The sequence below is a fragment of the Plecotus auritus genome, assembly GCF_963455305.1.
Source record: "Plecotus auritus genome assembly, chromosome: 3".
Lineage (NCBI taxonomy): Eukaryota > Metazoa > Chordata > Mammalia > Chiroptera > Vespertilionidae > Plecotus > Plecotus auritus.
Genome location: NC_137772.1, coordinates 225,647,608 through 225,673,026, shown reverse-complemented (window position 1 = coordinate 225,673,026; position 25,419 = coordinate 225,647,608). Strand labels below are relative to the sequence as shown.

The window sequence follows — 25,419 nt, the reverse complement described above, 5'->3', positions numbered from 1 at the left end:
CTCCAGCCTGTGGGTATCAGCGAGCAGCCGAGCCCCAAACCAATCAACCAATGTACGCATCCATTTCAAACCAGTTCATAAAGTCTCAGAAGTCGCCTCCTTTACATTTGTTGATAGATCACCCGCTTGCTTCAGTGAAGAGAAGATGAATCCTGCGAGAAGAAATCATCTCTTACCATTTATTATAAACAACGAAAAGCAAATCTTTGCAGCAGATGGGAGAGCAGAGGAAAGGGACAACGGACTGAGGAGACGGGGGAGATACTCTGGAGCTGGGAAAGAGGAGAGCATATCACACTCTGATGGAAACGGGAAAACGGAACGGCTGCAGAGGCGGAGAGAGGGTAATTCCAGGGCAGGGTGTCTGCGTGCGGGAGGGAGGGAGGAGGCGCTGGGTCGGCTGATGGCTGTTTAATCGCAGCGTCTGCTCGCAGGGCACTTCCTGCGGGCGCCTTATTTTGGGGCACACCGTCCCGGGAGAAAACTGCTGCCCACCGCAGCTCGCGGGATGCCAGGGACACACTACCCACCCGTTTGTATCTCCCAGCCATTACAGAGCTCAGCACCTTCTGAACTCTCCCTGAATCGCATCCACACGGACTTCAAAAGCAGCCGCCTTTCCCTGCGAGACGGAGCAACCCGTCTCCTACTGCCCACGTTTAATCCCCCAGAGCACTGGGGCTTCCGTTTCATTAAAACACAGAGCAACGAACAGGACTCTGCAACATCTTAAAGGCAATTCACAGCTAAGTCCCACCGCCTAGCCCTTTCTTGAGAATATTTGAAAATGAGCGCTGTCTAAAAAACTGAAAAGCCACTTTGTAAACCCTTAAGTTAACCTAATTCAAAACCTAATTCGTGCCCAAAGGAAGAACGCTAAATCAAACAGGAAAATGCCAGAATTTTAACAAAGGAGCTGTAAATAAAAACACTGAGAAATCACAGACTAGAATGAAAGTTAAGCCAGGCAGCATTCCTAACAGCGCATCCAGCCCATTTCACGCCGTGCCTGCCTCCTTGCCTGTAGGAAGGCAGGGGTGGGCAAACTTTTTGACTCGAGGGCCACAATGGGTTCTTAAACTGGACCGGAGGGCCGGAACAAAAGCATGGATGGAGTGTTTGTGTGAACTAATATAAATTCAAAGTAAAGGAGCGGAGGGGAGAGCAAGAGAACCGGATAGAACAGCCGGATCCGGCCCGCGGGCCGCAGTTTGCCTACGGCTGGACTAGGACCTCAGTTCTCTCCCCCGGCCACAGCGGCACGCACAGTCACACGAAGGAAGGTAAGGACGCCTCACTTTATGTAAGTACAGGCATTAAGAACCGTATATAAATACACTTATAAATCAAATCATTGTAAGTATAGCTGGAGATTTCTCACTTAAAGAAGTATTTGTTGAATTGTGTTATACTTTCTTTACTAAAAAGAATTTTAATTACAGCTTTTTAAAAGCCATATATTTACATTGGGATTTTCTCATTAAGTGACTTGGGTTTAGCCATCAAGTATTTTAACTCTCTGGGTAAATAGGTCACATATTAAAATTCTATGTTTTTTAAGCATGAGTTTAAGACAATAACCCTCGCTCAAAGACAAGTGTTGATGCCAGCAATTCAAGAACCAAAACCATTTAAAAAAACAGAAAAGCTTCCTGGCCTTCAGCCTAAGAGGCTTGGTCCTCTGATCGCACCTCAGCAGCCACTGCGAGCAGAGCGAACCTGCCATTCCGCCCCACTCTCTCGTGCTTTGCCGAACACGTCCCGCATCTGGCTCTCCTCCATGGAGTGTAAGCACGCTGAGGGCAGGGGCTGGGGTCACTGTTCGGCTCACACCCAACACAGACGGGGGGCTTAAACAACCCAAATGCCTGTCTCACAGCACAGGAGGCTGGAGGGGAGAGGAAGGTGTGGGCAGGGTGGGTACCTTCTGGGGCCTCGCTCCTTGGCTTACAGACAGCGGTCCTCTCCCTGTGTCCTCACACGGACGTCCCTCTGTGCGTGTCTGTGTCCTGATGTCCTCTTCTTATAAGGACATGTCACACTGGATTAGGGCCACACCCGTGACCTCACTTTGCCTCCATTAACCTTTTTAAAGGCTCTGTCTCCAAATACAGTCACATCTGAGATACTGGGGGTGAGGACTCCACCATGGGAACTGGGAGGGACACAGCTCAGCCACAGAGGTAAGAAAGGAAGTTGCTGCAGCTTTTTAGATGATGCTTCTGTAGTTCCGCTAATGAAGTTTCTCTGCAGCGTTGCCGAACAGTTGCTGTAATGAATGGTTAATACTGTGTTCAGGTTTTAAACCCTTTTCGAATACACAGACAATTCATGAGTCGTCTGGACGTACCGGTCAGCAGGGCCTCCTGTTCCTCTCGGAGCTCCCGAAAAAGAAGAATCAGCTCAACAGCAATGCCGATTGTATCCAAGTTCCTGTACGTGATGTGGAGAGAGACACAGTTAGACACGTTCCCAAGCCTGCGTTTCACAGGACCCAAAAGCAGCGCCGAGCCGGCTGGGGACAGTGCCTGTGGCCAGCAGGAGGAACAATGGTCTCCAAAGGAAGAGCTCAGAATGTGCCGCTTTCTGGCACTGCTGAGCAATCGGTCCACTAGCTCCCCCAACCTGTGAATGTGCCCTCACAGGGCAAAGGGGGCTCCCCAGCCGGGAGTGCATTAAGGAGCCTGAGGGGGGACGGGTGTCCTGGGTACCAGGTGGGGCCAACGGAACCACAGGGTGCTATGAGAGGGAGAGAGGGGTCAGGGCAGGGGGGAAGCCACGAGCCCAAAATGCAGGCAGCCTCTCAAGCTGGAAGACGTTCTCCCCAGAGCGTCCAGAAGGAGCCTCCGTGTCACCTGTCACCTCAGCGGACACAGCAGAGACGGCATTACCCAGGAACGCTCCATGGCAGCTCTCCTGTCTCATGCGAATCCCTATGACATACACGTGAGGCCCAGAAGGATTTGAGAATGTTATGCCAGGAGAAACCCCGCCAGCCTGAACAAAATGCCCAGAGAAAGGATGAAATGAAAGGCAGACTCCCCAAATTCCACGGGCAGAAAACAGGCCGGTAAGACCGCTCAGCTACAGACATGTGCTCTCCCTGAAGAAAAAGGAAGGGTGACTCCGAGGGCGGGGCCAAGGGCAGTGTCAAGCCCCGGAGGCTTAAGGCCCGGCCTGGACACCTGAGTTTGCCCAACTGGATTTTGAAACCGCTTAGGGCCAGCGACGCCCCTTCCCTTCCGTTCTCTCCACTGTGAAGGGCGACGTCTGACTGTTGTCCCAGGCCTGCCCCCCGCCGTCCTGTGGGACCAAAAGCTCATGGTCTAGTTTCACGCGTCAGGGACACAGCCAGGCTCTTCCGCTCGCCTGTTATCTGCGGCTGCCTGCACACTGCAGAGGGAGGTGACACACTGACAGAGGTCACAGAGCCTGAACGGCTGCCTGCACACTGCAAAGGGAGGTGACACACTGACAGAGGTCACAGAGCCTGAACGGCTGCCTGCACCCTGCAGAGGGAGGGGAGACACTGACAGAGGTCACAGAGCGTGAACGGCTGCCTGCACCCTGCAGAGGGAGGGGAGACACTCTGACAGAGGTCACAGAGCCTGAATGGCTGCCTGCACACTGCAAAGGGAGGTGACACACTGACAGAGGTCACAGAGCCTGAACGGCTGCCTGCACACTGCAGAGGGAGGTGAGACACTCTGACAGAGGTCACAGAGCCTGAACGGCTGCCTGCACACTGCAGAGGGAGGTGAGACACTGACAGAGGTCACAGAGCCTGAACGGCTGCCTGCACACTGCAGAGGGAGGGGAGACACTCTGACAGAGGTCACAGAGCCTGAACGGCTGCCTGCACACTGCAGAGGGAGGGGAGACACTCTGACAGAGGTCACAGAGCCTGAACGGCTGCCTGCACACTGCAAAGGGAGGTGAGACACTGACAGAGGTCACAGAGCCTGAACGGCTGCCTGCACACTGCAAAGGGAGGTGACACACTGACAGAGGTCACAGAGCCTGAACGGCTGCCTGCACACTGCAGAGGGAGGTGAGACACTCTGACAGAGGTCACAGAGCCTGAACGGCTGCCTGCACACTGCAGAGGGAGGTGAGACACTCTGACAGAGGTCACAGAGCCTGAACGGCTGCCTGCACACTGCAAAGGGAGGTGACACACTGACAGAGGTCACAGAGCCTGAACGGCTGCCTGCACACTGCAGAGGGAGGTGAGACACTGACAGAGGTCACAGAGCCTGAACGGCTGCCTGCACACTGCAGAGGGAGGTGAGACACTGACAGAGGTCACAGAGCCTGAACAGCTGCCTGCACACTGCAAAGGGAGGTGAGACACTCTGACAGAGGTCACAGAGCCTGAACGGCTGATCCTCTGGCCCTTCACAGAAGAAGGATAGCGACCTCTGCAACTGGGTGCCATCTACATGCGGGGCCAACCCTTTCCACAGTGTTCTGTGAGCGCTTCCTGAAACTTCATGACCGATGGTTTGCTGGGCCGTGTCAGGCCCCGTTCCACAACCCGAGGGAAAGAGCAGCACATTCACCCCACGTGCAGGGTTCATGCAGATGATGGGAAAGATCTGTCTTAGTAGCATCACACCTTCTGACTGACTCTTCAATAACTTCAAGTAAAACACCAGGAAAGTATGTTGGTTGTGATCCGAACTTGACAGGTTCAGAATTGGCTTCAGTTAAGGTTAGCCTGGAAGGCCTTAGAGAATCTTCGTTGTACTTCTGACTAGAAAATGTTTTATTCTGAGCTGATACCCCAAATGGCTAGAATTTCCCTTTAGAATCAACAGTAAAGAAATATAAATCTAGACGGTAAAAGGCAGGAAAACTAACAAAATTCTACCGTGGTGTCTTTATTTCGTGCAACTTACAGTCGGGTTGAAATGCAGCCGAACATTTCGACCCAACGGTAAGCTGCGAGAAATAAAGACGCCCCAACCACGGAGCACGGCCCAGCCAGGAGACGCTGGTGCTTCCCTGCCACAGCGCTTACTTTTGTACTGTCTGAGTTTTTACAGCTCACATATACCACTTTTGTACTCAAGGAAGGAAATAAAGTGACTTGTTTCCAGAGAGAGTAACACAGGCGTGTACTTCCTGTACGGCCGCTCCCCAGGCAGGGCAGAACGCGGGCTGAGCCGTGGGCGCGGGACCAGCGGGCACTGCACACAGTAATGCCATCTAACGCCCCCGGGGGAAGGACGGGACCGGTGCTCAGAAAGGCGAAGGCCCTTGCCCAGGGCCAAGGCTGTTCCCGGGATGCAGTCACACGCAGCAGGGTCAGTGAGTCTCAGGCTCATGGTGGCTGCTCTGAGCTGAGCTCTCGTCGGAAGTCGGAAGGGGCGTTCCTGGGCCCTTAGTGATGAGTGACTCTCGGACAAGTTCCTTCATCTCTGAGTCCCAGCTCTTCCTTTGTACAATTGGAAAAACAGCAGCATACTATTGCTTTTTTTTTTTTTTTTTCACATGTATGGAGCCATCACACAGACAATCTGATAACTACACAGACCCTGTCAGCAGGAACCGTGTTTTGATGTGTGTGACTGCCTATGGCTGCACTGCAGCAAACTATTTCTTGAATTGGTTCTTAGGGTTACACAGACAATCCAAGTCAAGCCCTGGGGTTCCAAAGCCCGGTGCTCAGGGCAGGCGCACAGATGCCCGCGTCCCTTCCTGAGAGGCTGGCCGCACACAAAGACAGCCCTGCCAGCCCGCGGCCCGTTCCTGCTCTCACTCCCTCCCTCCCCCATCGCACCAGAGAGCCTCCGTGCCTAGAAAGGGACAAGCGAAACCTGCCCCTGGCCCACGCTTCCAGCACATAACTGGTCATGTTTTTAAATGTCGGCTATTATTACCAAGATTATAATTGTTCTCTCCATTTGTCTCCAAGGGATGGCAGGTTTGGTTCAGCGCTGAAGCTGAACAACCCTAGCTTCCCCTCCTTTTATCTTACAAAGCCCATGCATCACAGCGAGGCCTCGGGTATCGGAGCTGTCTAGGCAGCGCAGGGCGTCCCCCTCAGTGGGTTCTGGACCAGCCCGACCGCACCCATCACAGCACTGACAGGGAGGCCCGAGGCTCGTCTACACTCAAGCCCAGGACAGAGAGGTGAGCTTGCTCTTTGAGGCTTCTGACTTCATCTCAAGGAAAAATGTTTAATAAAAAGCAGATTCCATAAAATCAAAGAGGAAAGGCGCTCAGTTCTGGGAGGAGAGAGCAACCTGTCAAAGAACGCGCACGGCACCAAGCCGCTTTGCTGAGCTTTCAGCCACGTTCCAAAACGGGTGCAGCCCGGCCGGCGGGCTCAGGGGGTGAGCGCTGACCTATGAACCAGGAGGTCACGGTTCGAGCCCTGGTCAGGCACAGGCCCAGGCTGTGGGCTCCATCCCAGGGTGGGGCCTGCAGGAGGCAGCCGGTCAATGATTCTCTCTCATCACTGATGTCTCTCTCTCTCTCTCTCCCTTCCTCTCTGACATGGATAGAAATCTTCTAAATAAATAAACAAACAAACAGGTGGAAGTGGGGTCTTAAGACAGGTCATCTCCGGCCTGACAAAGCTGCCCCCTGTTCAAAGCGCACACGGCCCACCACTAAGGAAAGCGCTGAAACCATGGGAGGCCCGGAGCTCAGGCACGTGAGGCCCGAGCGGCACCGCACTGGGGCCGGGCCCGGGGTCAGTGACTCACACTGAAGTCCCCTCCGCCGTGTGGAAAGCCAAGTCCGCACACAAATGCCAGTGAGAAGCCTAAAGGACCCTCTGCTGACCACTCTCCACGGTGGGCCACCCCCTCTCAGAGGCCTCGCCCCGGCCCCGCACTGCCCCCAGCTGCTCACGGGCCCACAGGAGGACAGAGCGGCGCCCCGCAAGGAGAGGCACAGCGGCCGAGGGCGCACCTGATGGCGTTCTGGTTCACGGCGCACTCGATGCAGGCGTTGCGCAGGCACCGGAAGCATTCCGTTATCAGCTGCAGGCTCGAGGCCAGGTGCTCCCCGCGGGACGGGTCTCTGCAGGCCAGCTCCACGGCGCGAGCGCATCTCTTCAAGATATCCAGGACTCTTTGGAAGATGGTCCTGGGTGCCGTTTCTCTGAAAGAGGACAACACTGTCACAAACCAGAAAAAGAACCTCATCTCCCAACGTCCCGTTCAGAGCACAGCCTGTATGATTTCTGGAGGGCGGGGAGGGGGGCTCGGCCTGCCTGTGCCAGCTCCCTCGTTTGCAACACGAAATGAAAGAGCCACGTGCACTGAGCGCTACATGCCAGCGCCGTCCTTATCGGCACTTTGAGGTGCCATATCGTTTAACCTCTGCGCGAAGCTCTGTCCTCTCCGTTTTAAAGATAACTGAAGGAGAGAGGCTTTGAGCGACCTGCCCAGGGCCGGGCAATTACTGGCAGAGCCCAGTCCCAGCGGGGCAGTGTGACCTCTGTGCTCCGCACCCAGGACAGCCCAACCCCACTTTCAGGGACTGTTCGTGCTCTTGGACCTGCCCTTGATCCAAGTGGAAGAGCTACATTTCCTGTTCCAGACAGAGCGCAGAGCCGAGGCCTGTCACCCCATGTGCACCTGAAGTACAGTTACCAGAAGCAAGTCAGGGGGACTGACCGCCTGGGAGGCAAATACACCGTCCATTCTCCGGACACAGAGAAGCTGGCCACGCTGGGTGAGGAGTGTGTGTGCGAGCGCGCACGTATTCATTCAACTACGTGGGGGGAAGGGTGGGGGAGGGAGACAGGGAGACCGGGAGCCCGTGCCCAGGGGAGAGCTGAGCCTGTGCTGTCCCCTCAGGCCCCCCGTTCCCACATGCCTCTCATGCCAGGAGCGGGCCTGCACTGACTCTCATTCCAAAGCGATGAAGGTAAGCATTTTTCGTACAACACAGCACCTAAATGCAAGCCAACTTCCTCATTCCGGACGCCCGGCAAACGGCCATCTGTTCTAACGTTAGAAGGAGTACTGCCGTGTGGGACAGTGTAAGGGTTCTCAGAGATTCATTCTGCCCAGATGGGTTCTCCTTTTGCTCTCACCCGGCAATCACAACACCCCACGTCACCCGTGGACTGAGCCAGCCCATCAGGAGCTGCACGTTCATGCAGAACTACGGACCACGGCACGCCCGCAGCGGGGGGCTGGCGCAGTGCTGGGAGAGCTGCATGGCCCCTCGGCCACCCAGGGGGACCCTCCCTCCTTGAGTTTCAGGGCCACGCGCGCTTGTTCTCCAAGCGGTGTGCGTGCACCGCCTGGGCGGCTCGTAAAAACCACACTGATGACCTCAGCCTGCCCCTTTAAGATGTCCACCGCATCCGGAGCTCGTCTCTAACACTGAATCCCAAGGCATGACTTCAAGTATCAACCTTTTGTTTCCCCCCCTGGCTTTCCCTTCTCTCCCTTATTTTTTATTTTATTTAACTGTTTTTATATTTTCAGGTGCTTCGAATTTGTTTTTGGAAAGAGGCAGAGTGTAAATTAATCAATTAAACATCGAGAAATCAGGCATAAAACAAAATAATTTGCCCACATCTCCGCGGTCAGCCGTCTCTAAGTGTGGAGCGTGGAGCTTGGAGTGATCAAATGACAAAGGAAAAGCTCGAGGGCACACACTGACCTGCCTCAGGACCTGTAGGAGGCAGGCAGGTAGTAAGCCGTTTCAGTGGCAATCTGCCCTAAGAGAACATTCACTAACTCCCTCAAGAAAGCTTTAAGGAATACAAATACAGTGCAGCAGACATCGCTATGCTAAGAAAATACCCGAGTTAAAACCTTTCCAAGACTGCCAAGGATGATCACGATCTCTACCGCAAAGAATAAATGTATTCTCTACTCTTACGTTCCAATAAAAGGAGAGCTCTGCCACTGAGGAATCTACAGTCAAGCCTCCTCTCTTCCAGTAAGGTGGCTCAAAGGTGTGTATTTGCACCTGAGGAAGAAGCCAAGTATGTCTTCTTTCAACCGGGCCTTTGCAAGCTCCCCCCCGCATGGCAGTCAGCTTCCCACTGGGAAGGTCCACTGGGAAGGTCTTCCCTGGTGTCACTCTGAAAGCTTCGCATTCGGTTCCCTCCGAATTGGTACCTCGCACAGCCAAAGCCTGCAATCCAACTGTGGTAGACTAGACCCAACAGGAGAAAGCAGTTTCTCAGGAAACGGGATAACTGATGTTCCAGCAACAGAACAATTAATTCAGGAACTGGCCTGTGATGATTCCCAATGGCGCACGTTAATTTGTCATTCATGCTCCATGCCTTTTTCTCTCTTTTTAATCCTCTCCCGGGGATATGTGTACTGATTTTACAGAGAGAGGACGGGAAAGAAACAGCAATCGGTTGCCTCCCATACACACCCTGACCAGGGGTCGAACCCGCAACCTAGGTACGTGCCTTGACCAGGAATCTCACCTGCAACCTGTCCGTGTACGGATGACGCCCCACCCAACTGAGCCAGCTGGCCGGCGCCAGCCTCCTCCCGTATTTACTACACTTTCAACCAGAAGAAACATGTCTAACCGAGCTAGTCAGTCAGAAGGTTCCTGAACCCAAACAACTACGACCAGCCACGAACGAGGAGCCACGGCAGCGTCCACCTGGCACCCGGTAATTCCCACCTGCAGGTCAGAGAGAAGGGAGCTAGGGTCGTGATCACGGCCCTTTCCTGCCCCCGGGTCACGCACCCATGAACTCCTGAACGTGCCAGGCCCCTGCACCCGTGTCTGCTCAAAGTACGCCCTCCACTAGAATGCCCTTCCCTCACCTTCCCAGCCAGCTCTGCCCGCAAGTCTTCGGGTGCCCTTCACTCTCAGCCCTGGGGGAACTCCCCACTCGTCCAGTGAACCAGTTCCCTCCTCCACGCTCACGGGCACTCAGTCCAGAAACTGCAGTAGCACCAACACCCATTATCTTCACTTCTAGTTACCTCCCCAGCTAGCCTACCACCCTCCCCGAAAGAGAGACCCTCTTACTGATGTTCCTTTACCCCGAGGGCCCAGAATTGGCGTTCATTAATTGTTCTGACAAGTTTAAAGGAAGTGATGAGACTCTTGGCATTCTCAGAGTGGCATCTGACCTGTGATCCAAACCCCTCGGGAGCCAGGCCCGAGGCAAGCAGTGGAATCTGTGCGCTGGGAAAGGGAACTGCCGAGGCGTCCGCCCGCCTCTTCCGTTTCTATAAGAAACCCACATATCCTGGACCCCAAACATGAAAAATGTCCTCTGTTAAGAGGCAGAGATCTCCTGACTGCAATTTAACAAACATCTAATTTCTCTTCTACACTATACAATAAATGGATAAGTTTAAAGGGGGAGGGAGAGGACTGTAACCCAATTAACCACATTTTAAATTTCCTGAGAGCAGAGACTATTTCTTAGATGTCTGTATCCCTCTATAAAGGGGGCGGGGGAGACTCTTTCACTAGACCCACAGAACAAATAACTATGGGTTTAATTCACAATATTTTATACAGTATAACACATTAACAACTTTCATCAGATGAGGACAAAAAGCTTTTACTCACTAACAGTAAAACGCCCCTATACTTCCTTACCTTCTAAATGGCCTTGACAGAAAGCTTTTTTGGCATTACAGACCCAAAGTAGTTAAAATGTACTCGGTCCGCAAATTCGAAGTTCACTGTCAAGACAGCACAGCTAAATATGTGTAATGATTAACGACAGTGAAATAGCTAATAACGATCAGTCAATCGTTCCTATATTACAAATGTTAGTAACAAAAATTGCTGTCATTTCTGCTTTAACCAAAGTAACACAAAATATTCCCAAGGACTTAAAAAAGCTTAGCTACTTCATTCACAGAAGGCAGAAAGTACTTAAGAGGACAATTAAATTCAACCGTCAGACATCCCTATTAGGCAGGAATGCATTCCCTGAAGACAACATATAAATGAAATGTGACATTACACGCAAAAAAAGGCCTTTGAATTATACAAAAGGCAGAATTTCATTTCCTTCAAGTTTGAACAGATCTGTAGGTGTAATCTCGGCAAGTCCTGTTTGAGCAAAATTAAAGAAAAGTACCCGTGATTACATGTAACAGGTTGGAGAGGTCTAATGAACTGTAAGTATACACATTTTATAGTCAGTTCATCAGGTGGAACCGCCCACTGAAGAGGAAGCTAAATGCTAGTCATTGTAATGCTCCAACTAAGACTCTCGTACTTGCTAAAAGATTTATTCTAATACCTCAGATTTAATTAAAACTGGCATATGCGGTTTAGAGTAGTTTAACCACTGTCACTAAGAAAAACTATTAAAATACACACAAGTTCAGAGATTAAAGTAACAATCACTGGTTGTTATTTAAAACCATAAGTCCTGCCTCCTGATGTGACTGGGCTGATTGAGCAAAAACAGAAAATAAAACATTTCTATCTCCTGCCAAAAGCAGCCGAGGGCAACATTTTGAAATTCATCTTTGCAGGCCTCACAACTCCTGACAGTCTTTCCCCACTTCTGTCACATCCAGGACCCCCCCCCCCAACAGGTGTCCCTCACAGCCCAGACCACTCCCCTGTCCACTGTACAGAGTTGGCAAACCTTTTCTGGAAAGGTCAGGACACACTTTAGGCTGTGAGGGGCTGATAATCTGTCACAGCCTCTAACCTCTGCTGCTGTGCCACAAAGGCAGTCTTAGGCAACTCCTAACTGTGGCTGTGTCCCAATGAAACTATTTTTATGGACACCGACACTTAAGAGTTCATATAATTTTCACATGTCATGAAATTTTATTTATTTTTCCCAACCATTTAAAAATGTAAAAATCATTTTTTTTAAATATATATTTTATTGATTTTTTACAGAGAGGAAGGGAGAGGGATAGAGAGTTAGAAACATCGATGAGAGAGAAACATCGATCAGCTGCCTCCTGCACACCTCCCACTGGGGATGTGCCCGCAACCAAGGTACATGCCCTTGACCGGAATCGAACCTGGGACCTCTCAGTCCGCAGGCCGACGCTCTATCCACTGAGCCACACCGGTCAGGGCTGTAAAAATCATTCTTAACTCAAAGTCCGTAGACCCAAACTCAATTACGAAGGGAACTGTACCCTGGCCAGTGTGGCTCAGTAAGTTGAGGGTTGTCTGTGCACCAAAAGACCATGAACCAAAAGGCCGCTGGTCTGAGTCCAGGTCAGGGCACATGCCCAGTCCAGTCGGGGTGTGTGCAGCAGGCAATCCATCAATGTTTCTCTCTCCCTTCCTTTCTGTTTAGAAACAAACAAACAATAAAAAAAACATTTTTACAAACACATCATTTTAATGCCTTGTCATTGTTTAAATGCAGTAATGCTGAGAGTATATGCTGCAGTCCCTAAAAAGAAAGAAGGGAAATGAGAGCATGAGGGGGGAAAGGGACAATAAATAGGAAGGAGAAGGATCAACAGGTTGTAATTGAAAAGTTTTAAAAAGGAAAAAAAAATAGCAAATCAGATTGTGAATTTCTAACAAAAACCGTGTTGAGATTTTATTTTGAACGTCATTGAAACCACAGCTCAATTTTGGGAGAACTGATGTCTATATTTTTTAGGTTTCCTATCGTATAATGGTGTATCTCACCATTTAAGTGTTCTTCCCTATCTTTTGATAAAGTTTTATAACACTCTCAATGGTGATGACAGCCACTGACACTGACACTGTACTTACTATGTGCCCTGCACCCCACCAGCCACTCCAGGGGTACACCCCTCAATGGCTGTAAGGAGAGTATCGCTTGTTTACAAACCGTCTTCACCTCTAAGATGACTTCTCCAGCTTGTGGCCTTCAGAGAGCTTGACTCAGCCTGGAGTGAGCCCAGGGCTCCTTTGCCTTTGAGTGAGTGTCCTTGCCCACAGTTCCGTGACCACACCCTTGGGTCCAGAGACCACTACAAAAGACTGGAAGAATGAAAGACTGAGACACTCTTCTGAGGGTACTACTGGTCACAGTTCTAAGCTTATTTATTTTGATTTGCTGGCTCTAACTTTTTCCTGTCTACTGTGTCCATTTAAGATAATTGAATGTGAGGGGTGGCTCACACTGACCACATCTGTATTTTGAAGTTGAGTCAGAACACCTTACCAAATAGTTCCATATGGTCTTCCAGCTCATGGCACAGATAAAAATAAAGGAAACTGTCATCACCCTAAAAAGTCCTTTTTATAGTGCAACTTAATTGATGTTCTCTCTCAACAAAGTTGATCTGAATCATGGTTGAGTCAAGATGGTACGGCATCCTTAACTAAGCTGACAATTCATGTGGGTTTTTTGTTTTGTTTCGTTTTTTGTTTTGTTTTTGGTGCATCCAAAGACTCTCGCCGGCCAGGGGCACGGTAACGTTTGGGGGAAACCTAGTGAACGTGTACACACAGATGGCCATTTATTTCTGAGTTCTGTAGTATGCTGACCTCTGAAGTGTTCACTCAATTCCCTTCATGAAAGTTAGTCAACACACTTATACAAGCAATGAGTAACACTAAGACCTTTTTTACCTCTTGAAATCACAGTCATCGTCATATTTCATAGTTTTTCTGTACTTTCCTTACCAGAGTCTTTCCTCTATGCTCTCACTTATACACCCAACGACTCAAGAAAATTGAATGTTCAAGGAAATAATACTACTATGAAGTGCTCATTATGTGCTAGGTCTTACAGTAGGTCCTGAGAATAGGGGTGAATGAGAAGAATCCTGCCTTCAGATTGCTGTCATTCTAGGAGGATCTGTAGGTGATTGAGTGGTTATAGATCCTACATAAAGGTCTTTGAATGAGGTAACAAGCAGAGTGTCTTGGTTCTTCCACGGCTAGGCACAGCCATAACTACAGCAACCAGCCTGACAAGAGCAGGCAGCGGAGAGCTCAAGCCCTTCAGAGCAGAGCCCAGCCAAGCGCTGGCGGGAAGCAATCCAGCCTGAAGGGTGCGGAGAGAAGGGTCATCACCCATTAGACCAGGACAGGCTGCAGCAGTGGGAGGGTGGCTTGCTGCACTAACACTCCGTCTAGGCCAGGGGTGGGCAAACTTTTTGACTCGAGGGCCACAATGGGTTCTTAAACTGGACCAGAGGGCCGGAACAAAAGCATGGATGGAGTGTTTGTGTGAACTAATATAAATTCAAAGTAAAGGAGCGGAGGGGAGAGCAAGAGAACCGGATAGAACAGCCGGATCCGGCCCGCGGGCCGTCGTTTGCCCACGGCTGGTCTAGGCCCTTTCAGACTCCAAACAGCCCTAGAACAGTGAGTGACAGAGTGCACTGCGGGAGAGGAGCAGACTGTGAAATGCCCTGGTGTCCCTCACTCCACACCCCCGGCCCATCTAGTTAAGGACCCCAAGGGCCATTCTCCACCAATGGGCGACATGTTAATAGAGCAGTGACCCAGCCGTCCATTCGGACAATTCAGAGTTGCATTGCTCAGAGATGCCCAGTGGGACTGAGCCCCGTTGCCCACACAGCTACCAGCTCAATAAGGACAGCATCTTACAGTGGCGTCTCTCCTTCCAGTCCAGCTTCCCCTCTCCCGCACTCCTCATCGCTGGGGGTCACTTCTGATTAAATTACCTCATCCAAGTCTTTCCCTCAAATTCTGCTTTGGGGGGAAAAACAACTAAGGCTCAGGCAGACAAGGAGATGTGTATAAAGATGGTCTCCGCAGCACTGTCTGAATTACCAAAAATTCAAGACAAGCCAAATAGCCATCAGTAAGAGAAAAGGTAGATAAAGTATGATGTTTACAACAGGTGAAGTTAATGATATAGCTCTCCAATATGAACACCGGTAACACTCAAAACAAAATGTCGATAAAAACAGGAGCTGCAGCCCCGACCGATTTAGGCCAGTGGATAGAGGGTCGGCCTGCGGACTGAAGGTCCCAGGTTCAATTCTGGTCAAGGGCATGTACCTTGATTGTGGGCACATCCCCAGTAGGGGGTGTGCAGGAGGCAGCTGATCGATGTTTCTCTCTCATCGATGTTTCTAACTCTCTATCCTGCTCCCTTCCTCTCTGTAAAAAATCAATAAAATCCTATCTAATGAAGAGGGAATATGCTAATTGACTGTCACACCCTCACAAAGATGGCGGCACCCACAGCCACAAGATGGCAGCACCCAGTCCCCTCAGCCCTGCCAGGGCGCCTGCCTCTGGAGTCCCCCAGTCCCCTCAGCCCCAGCCGCCCAGGGCCAGCCCAAGGCACAAGCAAGCCTTGGATGTCGGCTGCCCAGCCGCCTAGGGCCGGCCCGAGGCACAGGCAAGCCTCAGATGTCAGCTGCCCAGCTACCCAGCTGCCCAGGGTGGGCCCAAGGCACAGGCAAGCCTCAGATGTCAGCTGCCCAGCTACCCAGCTGCCCAGGGTGGGCCCAAGGCACAGGCAAGCCTCAGATGTCAGCTGCCCAGCTGCCCAGGGTGGGCCCAAGGCACAGGCAATCCTCGGATGGCGGCTGCCCAGCCGCCCAGGGCCGCCCGAGGCTCAGGTTACCAGGGCCGGCTGAGGCTTGCGCTGCCGGCAACGGCAGCAGCAGAGGTGTGATGGGGGCGTCGCCTCCCGCCCCTGAGGGCTCCCAGACTGTGAGAGGGGGCAGGCCGGGCTGAGGGACCCCCCTCCAGTGCATGAATTTTCATGCACGGGCCTCTAGTATATTTAAAAAAAAAAAAAAAAACAGGAGCTGCAGAGCTTACAAGCATCCATTATGAATAAGGGAGAAATGGGACTGCAAAGTGAAACACAGGGCACCCTTACCCGATCCCCACTTCCTGGTATTCACACCCTCTAGTGACCCCTCCTGTGCTCCTGCTCTGTGACCACTGGAATATGCAGGAGTAAGGGTATGCCATTTCCCAGATTAGGTTATAGAGGCACCACAACTTCCATCCCAGCCGCACTCTCTTGGATCATCTGGCTTTGGAACAAGCCAGCTGCAGGTGCTGAGTGGCCCTACACAGGGTCCATGTGGGAAGGAACGGATGCTACCTGCCAAAGCCACGTGCAAGCTTGGAATCCCAGGCTCAGCCCCAGTCGGGCCTTCAGAAGGCTGCGGCCTGGTCCACAGCTTGGCTGCAACCTCATGAAAGACAGAGCCAGACCCACCAGCACAGCAGGCCCTGATTCCTGACGTGCATAAACTGTGCACAATAATAAATGTTAGTGTTTCAAGCTGCTAACTTGTGGGGTAATTTGTTCTAGTCCCGAGGACACTAACAGTATCAGTAATGTTTTGGACTTTGAGAGAACAAAACACAATTTTAACACTTGTTGATTTTGCAAGTGAAATACATGGGTACTTGCTGGATTACATCATCTTCCAAAAATGCATTAACATAATCATGTATTTGTAGTTTCGTCAAGAGTTTAAAAACAACCAACTGACAAAAACACGGGGACGAAAGCTAACGATCAGCTTAAATTCCTTTTTTCTTAGAGTATACAAGGATGTTTTCTTAAATGTCAGTTCCTAAATGCAAAATCAAAATCATCTAAATTCCTCTAGTTACTTTCAAGTAGTCTCTTTTGTTTGTTTGTTTTTATTTTTTTTAATTGATTAAGGTATTACATATGTGTCCTTATCCCTCCATTGCCCCTCTCCCCACTCAAGTAGTCTCTTTTTTGTTGGAAATTCTCATAGCTTTCTAAAATTGTTTAATATTGCTTTAAAAAACCTTTCTTTCAAGGAATTCAAATATTGACAAGAAATGACTGCCCTCATCTTTTGAATCTAAAAAACTATTTTTCTTCCACTGAGTTATTATATGTTTCTTATTCTGAAGTTCCAGAAGCAGTTTTAAAAGCCTATTAAGACCAGAACCTGATCATAGAATTGAGATGAAATTAAACAGTGAACAAGCACTATTTTAAAATATACAGAACTCTCAAGAATGACCACACATTTCCTTTCCTTTCACTACTGACTGGAGGCTGCAATGATAATATCGGTGTTTGCTGGGCACCAGCCAGCTGGCACCGTTCTGACTCCACACAGAGCACAACATCAACCTACAATGCGGGCATCATCATACCACTGACCCAGGTGACAACAGGCTGGGAGAAGTTCAACCTGTGCCAGTTCACACCGCTAGGAAGCGGCAATACTTGGGTTTGAAACTGAGCCTCTGCCTCATGAAAGCCTTTTTCCCCTGAGACCCATTGCCTGATTCCAAAAAGGTATCGATATTTCATACTGGTTATTTCAGGAGAGAACAGGGGAGAGGGAAGGAGCCCCCAAAACACAAATTGTTTTAAAAAACAACAACTATCTCAGTCACTCTGCAAAATAGACCACAGGGAGCCTGTGGTGTCAGAGGTCACAAAAAGCGGAGGTAAATCCCCCTGCAAGTGAGCTCTCAGGGCCAGAACCGTCAGATAAGATACTACTATGGCTAGCCCTGCGTGCAAGATTCCAACAGTGGAATCTTAATCATATTTAATGTTTTGCAACCATCACCAGATCTAATTCCAAAACAGAAACTCTGTAACCATTAAGCAATAATCCCCTCACCTCCTCACCCCCTCGGCACTGTCCCAATTCCCTGGTAACCTCTAAAATACCTTGTTTCTATGACTATTCTAAGTACTTCAGATAAGTGGAATCAAAGAATATTTGTCCTTTTATGCCTGCTTTCTTTCACCTTGCAAAACATTTTCAAGGTTCATCCATGTTGCAACATGCATCAGTACCTCATTCTTCATCTACACTAATAAAAGAGCAAGATGCTAATTGACTGTCACTTCGCGACACCCACCAGCCTATCAAGAGTGAGTATGCAAATTAACCCAACAAAGCTGGAAGGTTAATTTGCATAGGCAGGCGCCAAGCGGCCAGGGTTGGCACAGCCGCTTGCATGCGCACCAGCACCAAGCAGCCTGTGTCCCGGGGACAGGCATCCTCGGGAGCCAGGCTGCTCTGAGCCTGTAGGCCCGCACATAGGCCTGGAACAACCCCCGGCCACTCCGGGCCTATACTTGCAGGCGCTGAGCAGCCAGGGGCAGGGCGGGAACATCCCCTGCAGTATGTGAGCAGACAGCAGGGCCCTGCTTGCCCCTGGCCGTGGCAGTGAGGGGCAAGCAGTCCCCCGCAGGGCCCCCACGGAGAGCAGACACCAGGGCCTGCAGTGGTGTCAAGCAGGCAGGTCTGCAGAGAGCAGAGAACCACGGGGAGCAGGCCTAAGCCGTCAGTAGGACATCCCCTGAGGGCTCTCAGATTGGAGAGGGTGCAGGTCGGGCTGAGGGACCCACTCCCCCCCTGCACAAATTTCGTGCACCGGGCCCCCAGTCCTATATAATAAAAGCTTAATATGCAAATAGACTGAACAACAGGTGGAACGACTGGTCACTATGACACATACTGACCACCAGGGGGCAGACGCTCAATGCAGGAGCTGCCCCCAGCCAGCAGGCCCCAGGCCAGTCAAAGCAGTTGCTATTGGGGCCCCTGATCACCCCACCAAGGGAGGTGACCGGCAGCAGCAGTAGGGCAATTGAGGGCGGCTCCAGGCTGGCCAAAGCAGGTGCCAGCAGGGGCCCCCTGATCACCGCACCGGTCACCCCACAGATCAGCCCTGATTGCCGGAGAGGTCTAGGGACCCTACCTGTGCACAAATTTCATGCACCGGGTCTCTAGTGAATAAATAATATTCCACTGTATTCCATGTTCTGCTTATTCATCTTTGATGGACATGGGCTGTTTCCATCTTTTGGCTATCCTATATAATAAAAGGGTAATATCCAAATTGACCGTAACGGCAGAATGACCGGAACAACTCGTCACAATGCAGGAGCTGCCCCCGGTGGTCAGTGCATTCCCACCAGGGGAGCTCTGCTCAGCCACAAGCCAGGCTGACGGCTGAGAGTGTAGCAGTGGTGGCAGGAGCCTCTCCTGCCTCCTCAGCAGTGCTAAGGATGCCCGACTGATGGCTTAGGCCCGCTCCCCGCAGAAAGTGGGCCTAAGCCATCAGTCGGACATCCCCCAAGGGCTCCCAGGCTGCCATAGGGAGGTCTGACTGCTAGGCTAAGCATGATCCCCCGGGGAGTGGGCCTAAGCTGGCAGGTGGACATCCCCTGAGGGGTCCCGGACTATGAGAGGGAGCAAGCTGGGCTGAGGGACCCCCCCTCCGAGTGCACAAATTTTTGTGCACCGGGTCTCTAGTTGTAAATACTGCTACAATGAACATTACACACAAGCATCTGAGTGCCTGCTCTCCATTCTCTTGGGCATATACCTAGGAATTGCTGGGTCCTATTCTATGTTTAGCTCATTGTGGAACCACCAAACTGTTTTCCACAATAGCTGCATCATTCTACATTCCCACCATCAATGCAGAAGGGTTCCAATTTCTCCACATCCTCACCAAAACCTATTTTCTTTTATTTTCCTTTTTTTGGTACTAGTCATCCTAACGGCATAAAGTGGTATCTCACTATTGTTTTAATTTGCATTTTCTTAATAATGCTATTGAGTACTTTTATCATGTGTTTCTTGGCCATTTATATATCTTTATTTATAAGTCATGTAAGTTTTTTGTCCAATTTTTTCTTTTTATCATTGAGTTGTAGGAGCTCTTTATATATTCTAAAACAAGTCCTTTGTCAGATATAGGTATTGCAAATACTTTCTCTAACTTTGTGGCTTGCCTTTTCATTTCCTTCATTTCCTTTGATGAGCAGACATTTTTAGTTTTATAAAATATAATTTGATAAAGCCAACTTTTTCTTGCATGGTTAGTGTTGTGTCCTGGATAAATGTTTGCCTACACTCAGAGCCACAAAGATATTTTCCCATGTTTCTTCTAAGCATGTTACAGGCCCAGCGGTGTGGTTCAGTGGTTGAGCTTTGACCCAGGAACCAAGAAGTCACTGGTTTGATTCCTGGTCAGGGCACATGCCCGGGTTGTGGACTCAACCCCCCAGTAGGGGGCGTGCAGAAGGAAACTAATTGGTGTTTCTCTTCATCGATGTTTCTCTCTATATATCCTTCTCCCTTCCTTTATCTCTAAAATAATAATAATAATAATAATAAACATGTTATAGTTTTAGTTTTCATGTTTAGGTCTATAACCCATGGTGAAATATTTTTTTGCAAATGGTGCAACGTGTGGGGTCAAGGTTCATTTTAACCCAATTAGCTATGAAGTTGTTCTACCGCCATTTGTTGAAAAAAGTCATTTTTAGATTGTTTTGATTTTGAGTTTTCAAATATTTGCAAAGGGAAGATACCTGAAACTGACCTCAATTTTTTATGCACAACATTCAGCATTCAAAAAAAAGATAGAACCAAATAACTCAACACAAGAAGACAAAAACTGACAATAGAAAGTTATCAGGCACATTCCTTAACTATAATTAATACTAGGACATTCAAGAAGGTAAATGACAAAATGAATTCAACAGTGTAACCTATTTTTTAAAATCAAACAGATTCTACAATACAATGACTCAAAAATACAACACCTGAAACTAAGAACACAATGGCTGACAGCAAATAAGATGCGGAAAAGAGGATTAGAGAACTACAGCAAATTAGTGCAAAATTTTCAGGCAGAAACTCAGAGAGAATAAGAGCTACAGAAAGGAGCCTATGGGACCTATAAATAGAATTAAAGGTTTAACGTATGTGCAACTGGAGTCCTAGAAGGAAATGAAAGAACAGAAGACAATCAAACAATATTTGAAAAAATACTGGCTGACAATTTTCCAAACTGAGAGAAGACATCAAATTCAAGCAGCATTATCCAACTTAATCATGAAAAAGCCAAACATCTCTGCCCTTATGGGCCTTCCATTCTGGAAGGAGACAGAGAATAAAAAACCACTATAAATTATTATATGGTACATTAGAATGTAATAAGTGCTTTCTTTAAAATGAAAAATAGAGTTTGTAAGGTAAAGGGATTCAGAAGTAGAGGGAAGTACCGAGGCTATTATTAAATAGGATGTATAAAACCTTGAAGGAAGTAAACAGAAAAATTATCTTAACTAAACACAGACAGAAGAGGAAAAATAAGCCATCTTGACCAAAGGCTTAAAAAAATTCTTGTCTCCGTGGGTACGAAAGAAAAAGACCGATCACACACCATGAGTAATAAGTTATACAAACAGAAGCAATCCCGCGGGAATTGGTTAAGTACCTACAATTATCAGACTCAACGCAAATGCTAGGCACACAGGGAATGTGAAAGCTCACCTCATTCAGAAGCTCAGCTGATGGAGGAGCAATGGAGGTATCAGTTAAGCATGAGAAGAATGTACAGAAAGTAGAATCCAAATGTTACATGATTTCATGAATATTCAAGAACGGGAACATAATCTTCTCTATAGAAAAAAAATAAATTATAAAGCAGCACTATGCAATGATGGAAATATTCTATGTCTGCATACCAATGAGGTAGTCACTGGCCACGTGTGGCTATTGACTACTTAAAAAATAAGGAACAGAATTATTAATTTTTCTTATTTCTAGTTAACTTAAATAGCCACGTGCAGCTAGTGGCTACTTAATGTACAGCAGAGGCAGAGTGTGACAACCAACCTCGCTCGGCTCCACATTTTCACACAGTGGATAAAACGTGTTATCTGGATGTATTTCATAAAGACAGATAACGCAGAGACAGGGATATATCACAAAGGTGACTGAAAAGTTGAAAAATAATACTTCTAGGAAAAAGCCAAAAATCGACTTTTTAATGCATTTATATCTTACTGCATCCCAAAAAGAATTTAACAAGACTTACAAAGACTCAAAATCACTTGTTAAATGTTAAAAATGCATATATGGCCCAGCCAGTGTGGCCCAGTGGTTGAGCATTTGACCTATAAACCAGGAGGTCATGGTTCCATTCCAGGGAAGGGCGCATGCCCGGGTTGAGGGCATGATCCCCAGTAGGGGACGTGCAGGAGGCAGCCAATCAAATGATTCTCTCCCATCATTGATGTTTCTCCCTCTTTCCTCTCTGAAAGCAATAAAAATATTTTTAATGCAGATATGTACATTTAAAAAAAGGTATAATACAAACTTAAAGTAAGTTTAAAAAAATTATCTTCTGAGAAGAAACAGTGGGCAAGATCTTAATACTGGTAATTTATGACCATAAGCATTTTTTTATGGATTTAAGTGATTCAGATACTATTCAAGAAATGGGTTATTGAATCTGAGTTTAATCCAGATCGAGAAGAATTTAGATGGGAATATTAATTATCTACTGCTATTTATTAAGTGACCCCAAAATCTAGAAGTTGAAAACGTAAGATTTCGGGTCCCGCACAGGCCTGCGGGTCGGGAGTGGCTGAGTGGAGTGATTCTGGCTCAAGGTTTCTCAGGAACCGTAAAGGGTTCCTTCTGTGGCTGCTGGCAGGAGGCCTCCATCCCTCGCCAGCAGATCCCTAGAGGGATGCCTGAGTGTCCTCAGGGCATGGCAGCTGGCTGTGTCAGAGGAGAGATCCGAGAGAGAGCAGTGAGCAGCTGCCATGCCTTTTGGGCAGGACCTAGTCTCAGAATTACACTGCCACTTCTGCCACATTCTTATTTACAAGCAAATCACTGAACGCGGCCCCACTCAAGGAGAGGAATTACCCTCCTCCTCCGCAAGGGCAGAGCATTTGTGGACACATCAAAACCACTGCAATGGGACAGGAGAATTACCTCACTGGGTTGGGGGTTGGCTAAAAGTTGCACTGAGATCCTGGCATCCCTTTCCCTGAAAAGCCCACAATTGGAATTATCGCCTTTTCAATGGCATCCATTGCTTCCCAAGAGGCAGATTACGCACAACTGGGTTCTTGGTCGCTCACAGCGCAGTGACTTTCACAGCGCAGTGACTCAATGGCACCCACTAGGCATAAACCACAGCTGCAGACAGCCTTACAGACCCTCACAGCAACCACAAAGTGGGAGGCCATCCGCATTTTCAAGTAGAGAAAAGTCCAGAGAGACAGATACGCCCAGGTCCTACCTGGTCCCCGAGTCATTGTTCTTTCCGTTACATGACACTCTGCCACTCCAGCGATCACAGACAGAAGCTGGTTTTGGAGCATCAAGTCTTCGAAGACCCACAAAATACATTTTTTTAGCTAACATGCAAATCTCGTTCCATCAATTACTTTCTTATTTCTTCCGTCCGGTTCTGCTTTGTCTGATGTTCTCTACCTGCTACTCCGAGGCCTCACGGTGCTTCACTTTGCCCATCCATCCAGCTCCTGGCCCTGCGGCCCTCCTCCCTCTGGTTCCTCTCAGTGGAGGGATCCTCTCGGAGCCGCTGGATCTGGCCTAAACCATGAGAGCCCTGTGAGGGGCACCTAGTGATCTGTCCAAAGACACACAGAGCCGAAACCGGTTTGGCTCAGTGGATAGAGCGTCAGCCTGCGGACTGAAGGGTCCTGGGTTCGATTCCGGTCAAGGGCATGTACCTTGGTTGCGGGCACATCCCCAGTGGGAGGTGTGCAGGAGGCAGCTGATCGATGTTTCTCTCTCATCGATGTTTCTAGCTCTCTATCCCTCTCCCTTCCTCTCTGTGAAATATCAATAAAATACATTTAAAAAAAAAAAAAAAAAACAAAGACACACAGAGAAGCAGAGGCAGGACCAGGACCAGAAGCCCGTCCTTACAAACGCTCATCAAGTCTCTGCCTCACCACACAACTGCCTCCCCGCCCCAAACCTGCACATCGGCTCACCTTTCCTGGTCTCCAAATCCTGCCTGGAACAGGACAGGCTCCCGAAAGCCAAATGCGGGCAGCATCTGTGTCCTGCTTCTCCCCTAATAATCCATTTGGTCCCCGAGTCCTGTCCATACAACTTGCAAATATTTTCAACGTTTATCCTGTCCCTCCCCATAGACAATGTCCTGATTCGGCACTTTTCTCTTTCACTGGGGCTTCTGCATCAGCTCCTTCAAAGTCCCCTGCCGCTAGCCTCCCCCTCTCTAATTCAGCGCCCACCAGGGCAGCCAGAGAGCTTGGTAACTCACAGATCTTACCATGCCACTCCCTGGAGAGGACCGTCACTCGTTCCCCATTAACTCCCCCACAACGGAAGAATAGAAAAAGGCCTTGTAAAGTGACGCAGGGTCTGGGGTTTTATCCTCCAGGTTACAGAGAGGGGTGTGAGGTTTGAATGTCTCCTGTACCAAACACTTCCCTGTTATTTCATTTAACCCTTTCGGGAACCCTGCGAAATCAGCCTATGGTCCCTCTGCCTATACTGTTCTTCCTAATTAGCCCTCTCATCTGTAAGCCAGGCAGCCAATGTCACCTAAAACCTTGCCTGGCTTGTCCAGGATCCAACCAACAGACCCATACGGTCCCCTATGCCACCACCTCTTCTTGTCTAGATCCTTGCAGTAGTTTGTTTACACAGCAACTTGCCTAATACATTGGAAAAAGGGGATCATGTCACATTCACCTTGGCACCTCAGCCCCCAGCACAGAACCTGGTTCACAGTGGGTCCATCTGATTCAGATCTGCTGAAGCGTTAACTCAGGCAACACATCTCCCGTAAGTACCACCTCAGTTAACTTCCCTCCCGAAAAGCATCCAGCACTCTCTCGGCGGACACGCACCGCTGTGATCTGAGGCAGAAGTGCTCCAACTAAGGGGTCCAGTTTAAGGACCTCCAGGGAGCATTTGGACCAACCGAACGCCAGCACCCCTTTCTTGTATGCTCGCTCTACCCTTTGTACGCAGCCCCGTGACTGCATGACTGTCTGCTGGCTTCCCAGACAGGACTTTTCACAAAACCTGGCATTTGGGGGACACAAATATATGAAGTGACGAGATCAGCTAACAGTACTACCAGGTGTACCAGTTAATGTGGATTTTTTTCAATAGATGGAGTTACACATATGTTCATATATATGTGATTTGATATGTATGCTATTTTGTTGTATTGACAGCAAGCTTCAAAACTTCATATGTCAAATTTGCTGAAGGTGTTAACATCATAGATATTTTTACGCTTAAAAATGTCGAATTTCGTGCCAAAAAAAAGAGCATTTGCGGGAAGTTTTAATTCATTACTTTATTTTGAAGAAAAAGTTATCGTATACTTCGGGAAGCTTATGGTGAACATGCTCCATCTCAAGATTCTTGTGAGCGCTGGTTTAAATGCTTTAAAACTGATGATTTCGATGTGAAAGACAAAGAACGTCCAGGTCAACCGAAAAAGTTTGAAGACCAACACTTACAAGCATTATTGGATGAAGATGAGTGTCAAACTCAAAAACAACTCGCAGGAAGATTAAACGTTGCTCAGCAAACAATTTCTGATCGTTTACAAATAATGGGAAAGATTTTAAAGGAAGGAAAATGGGTGCCACATCAACTGAACGAAAGACAAATGGAAAACCGAAAAGTCATCAGTAAAATGTTGCTTCAAAGGCACGAAAGAAAGTCTTTTTTGCATCGAATTGTGACTGGCGATGAAAAGTGGATT

At 48.9% G+C, this 25,419-nt stretch overlaps 1 protein-coding gene across 3 annotated transcripts in view; it reads right to left on the bottom strand.

Annotated features, from left to right (window-relative positions):
• The window catches only part of ATXN10 (ataxin 10), a 132,927-nt gene that overhangs the window by 105,464 nt on the left and 2,044 nt on the right, over positions 1–25,419 (bottom strand). For all 3 annotated transcript variants that reach the window (XM_080659444.1, XM_080659445.1, XM_080659446.1), the window contains exons 2-3: positions 6,925–7,116; positions 2,351–2,433 (exon numbers count right to left, since the gene is read on the bottom strand). In XM_080659444.1, coding sequence (XP_080515570.1) covers positions 2,351–2,433; positions 6,925–7,116 — 275 coding nt within the window. The remainder of the gene's footprint in view (positions 1–2,350; positions 2,434–6,924; positions 7,117–25,419) is intronic.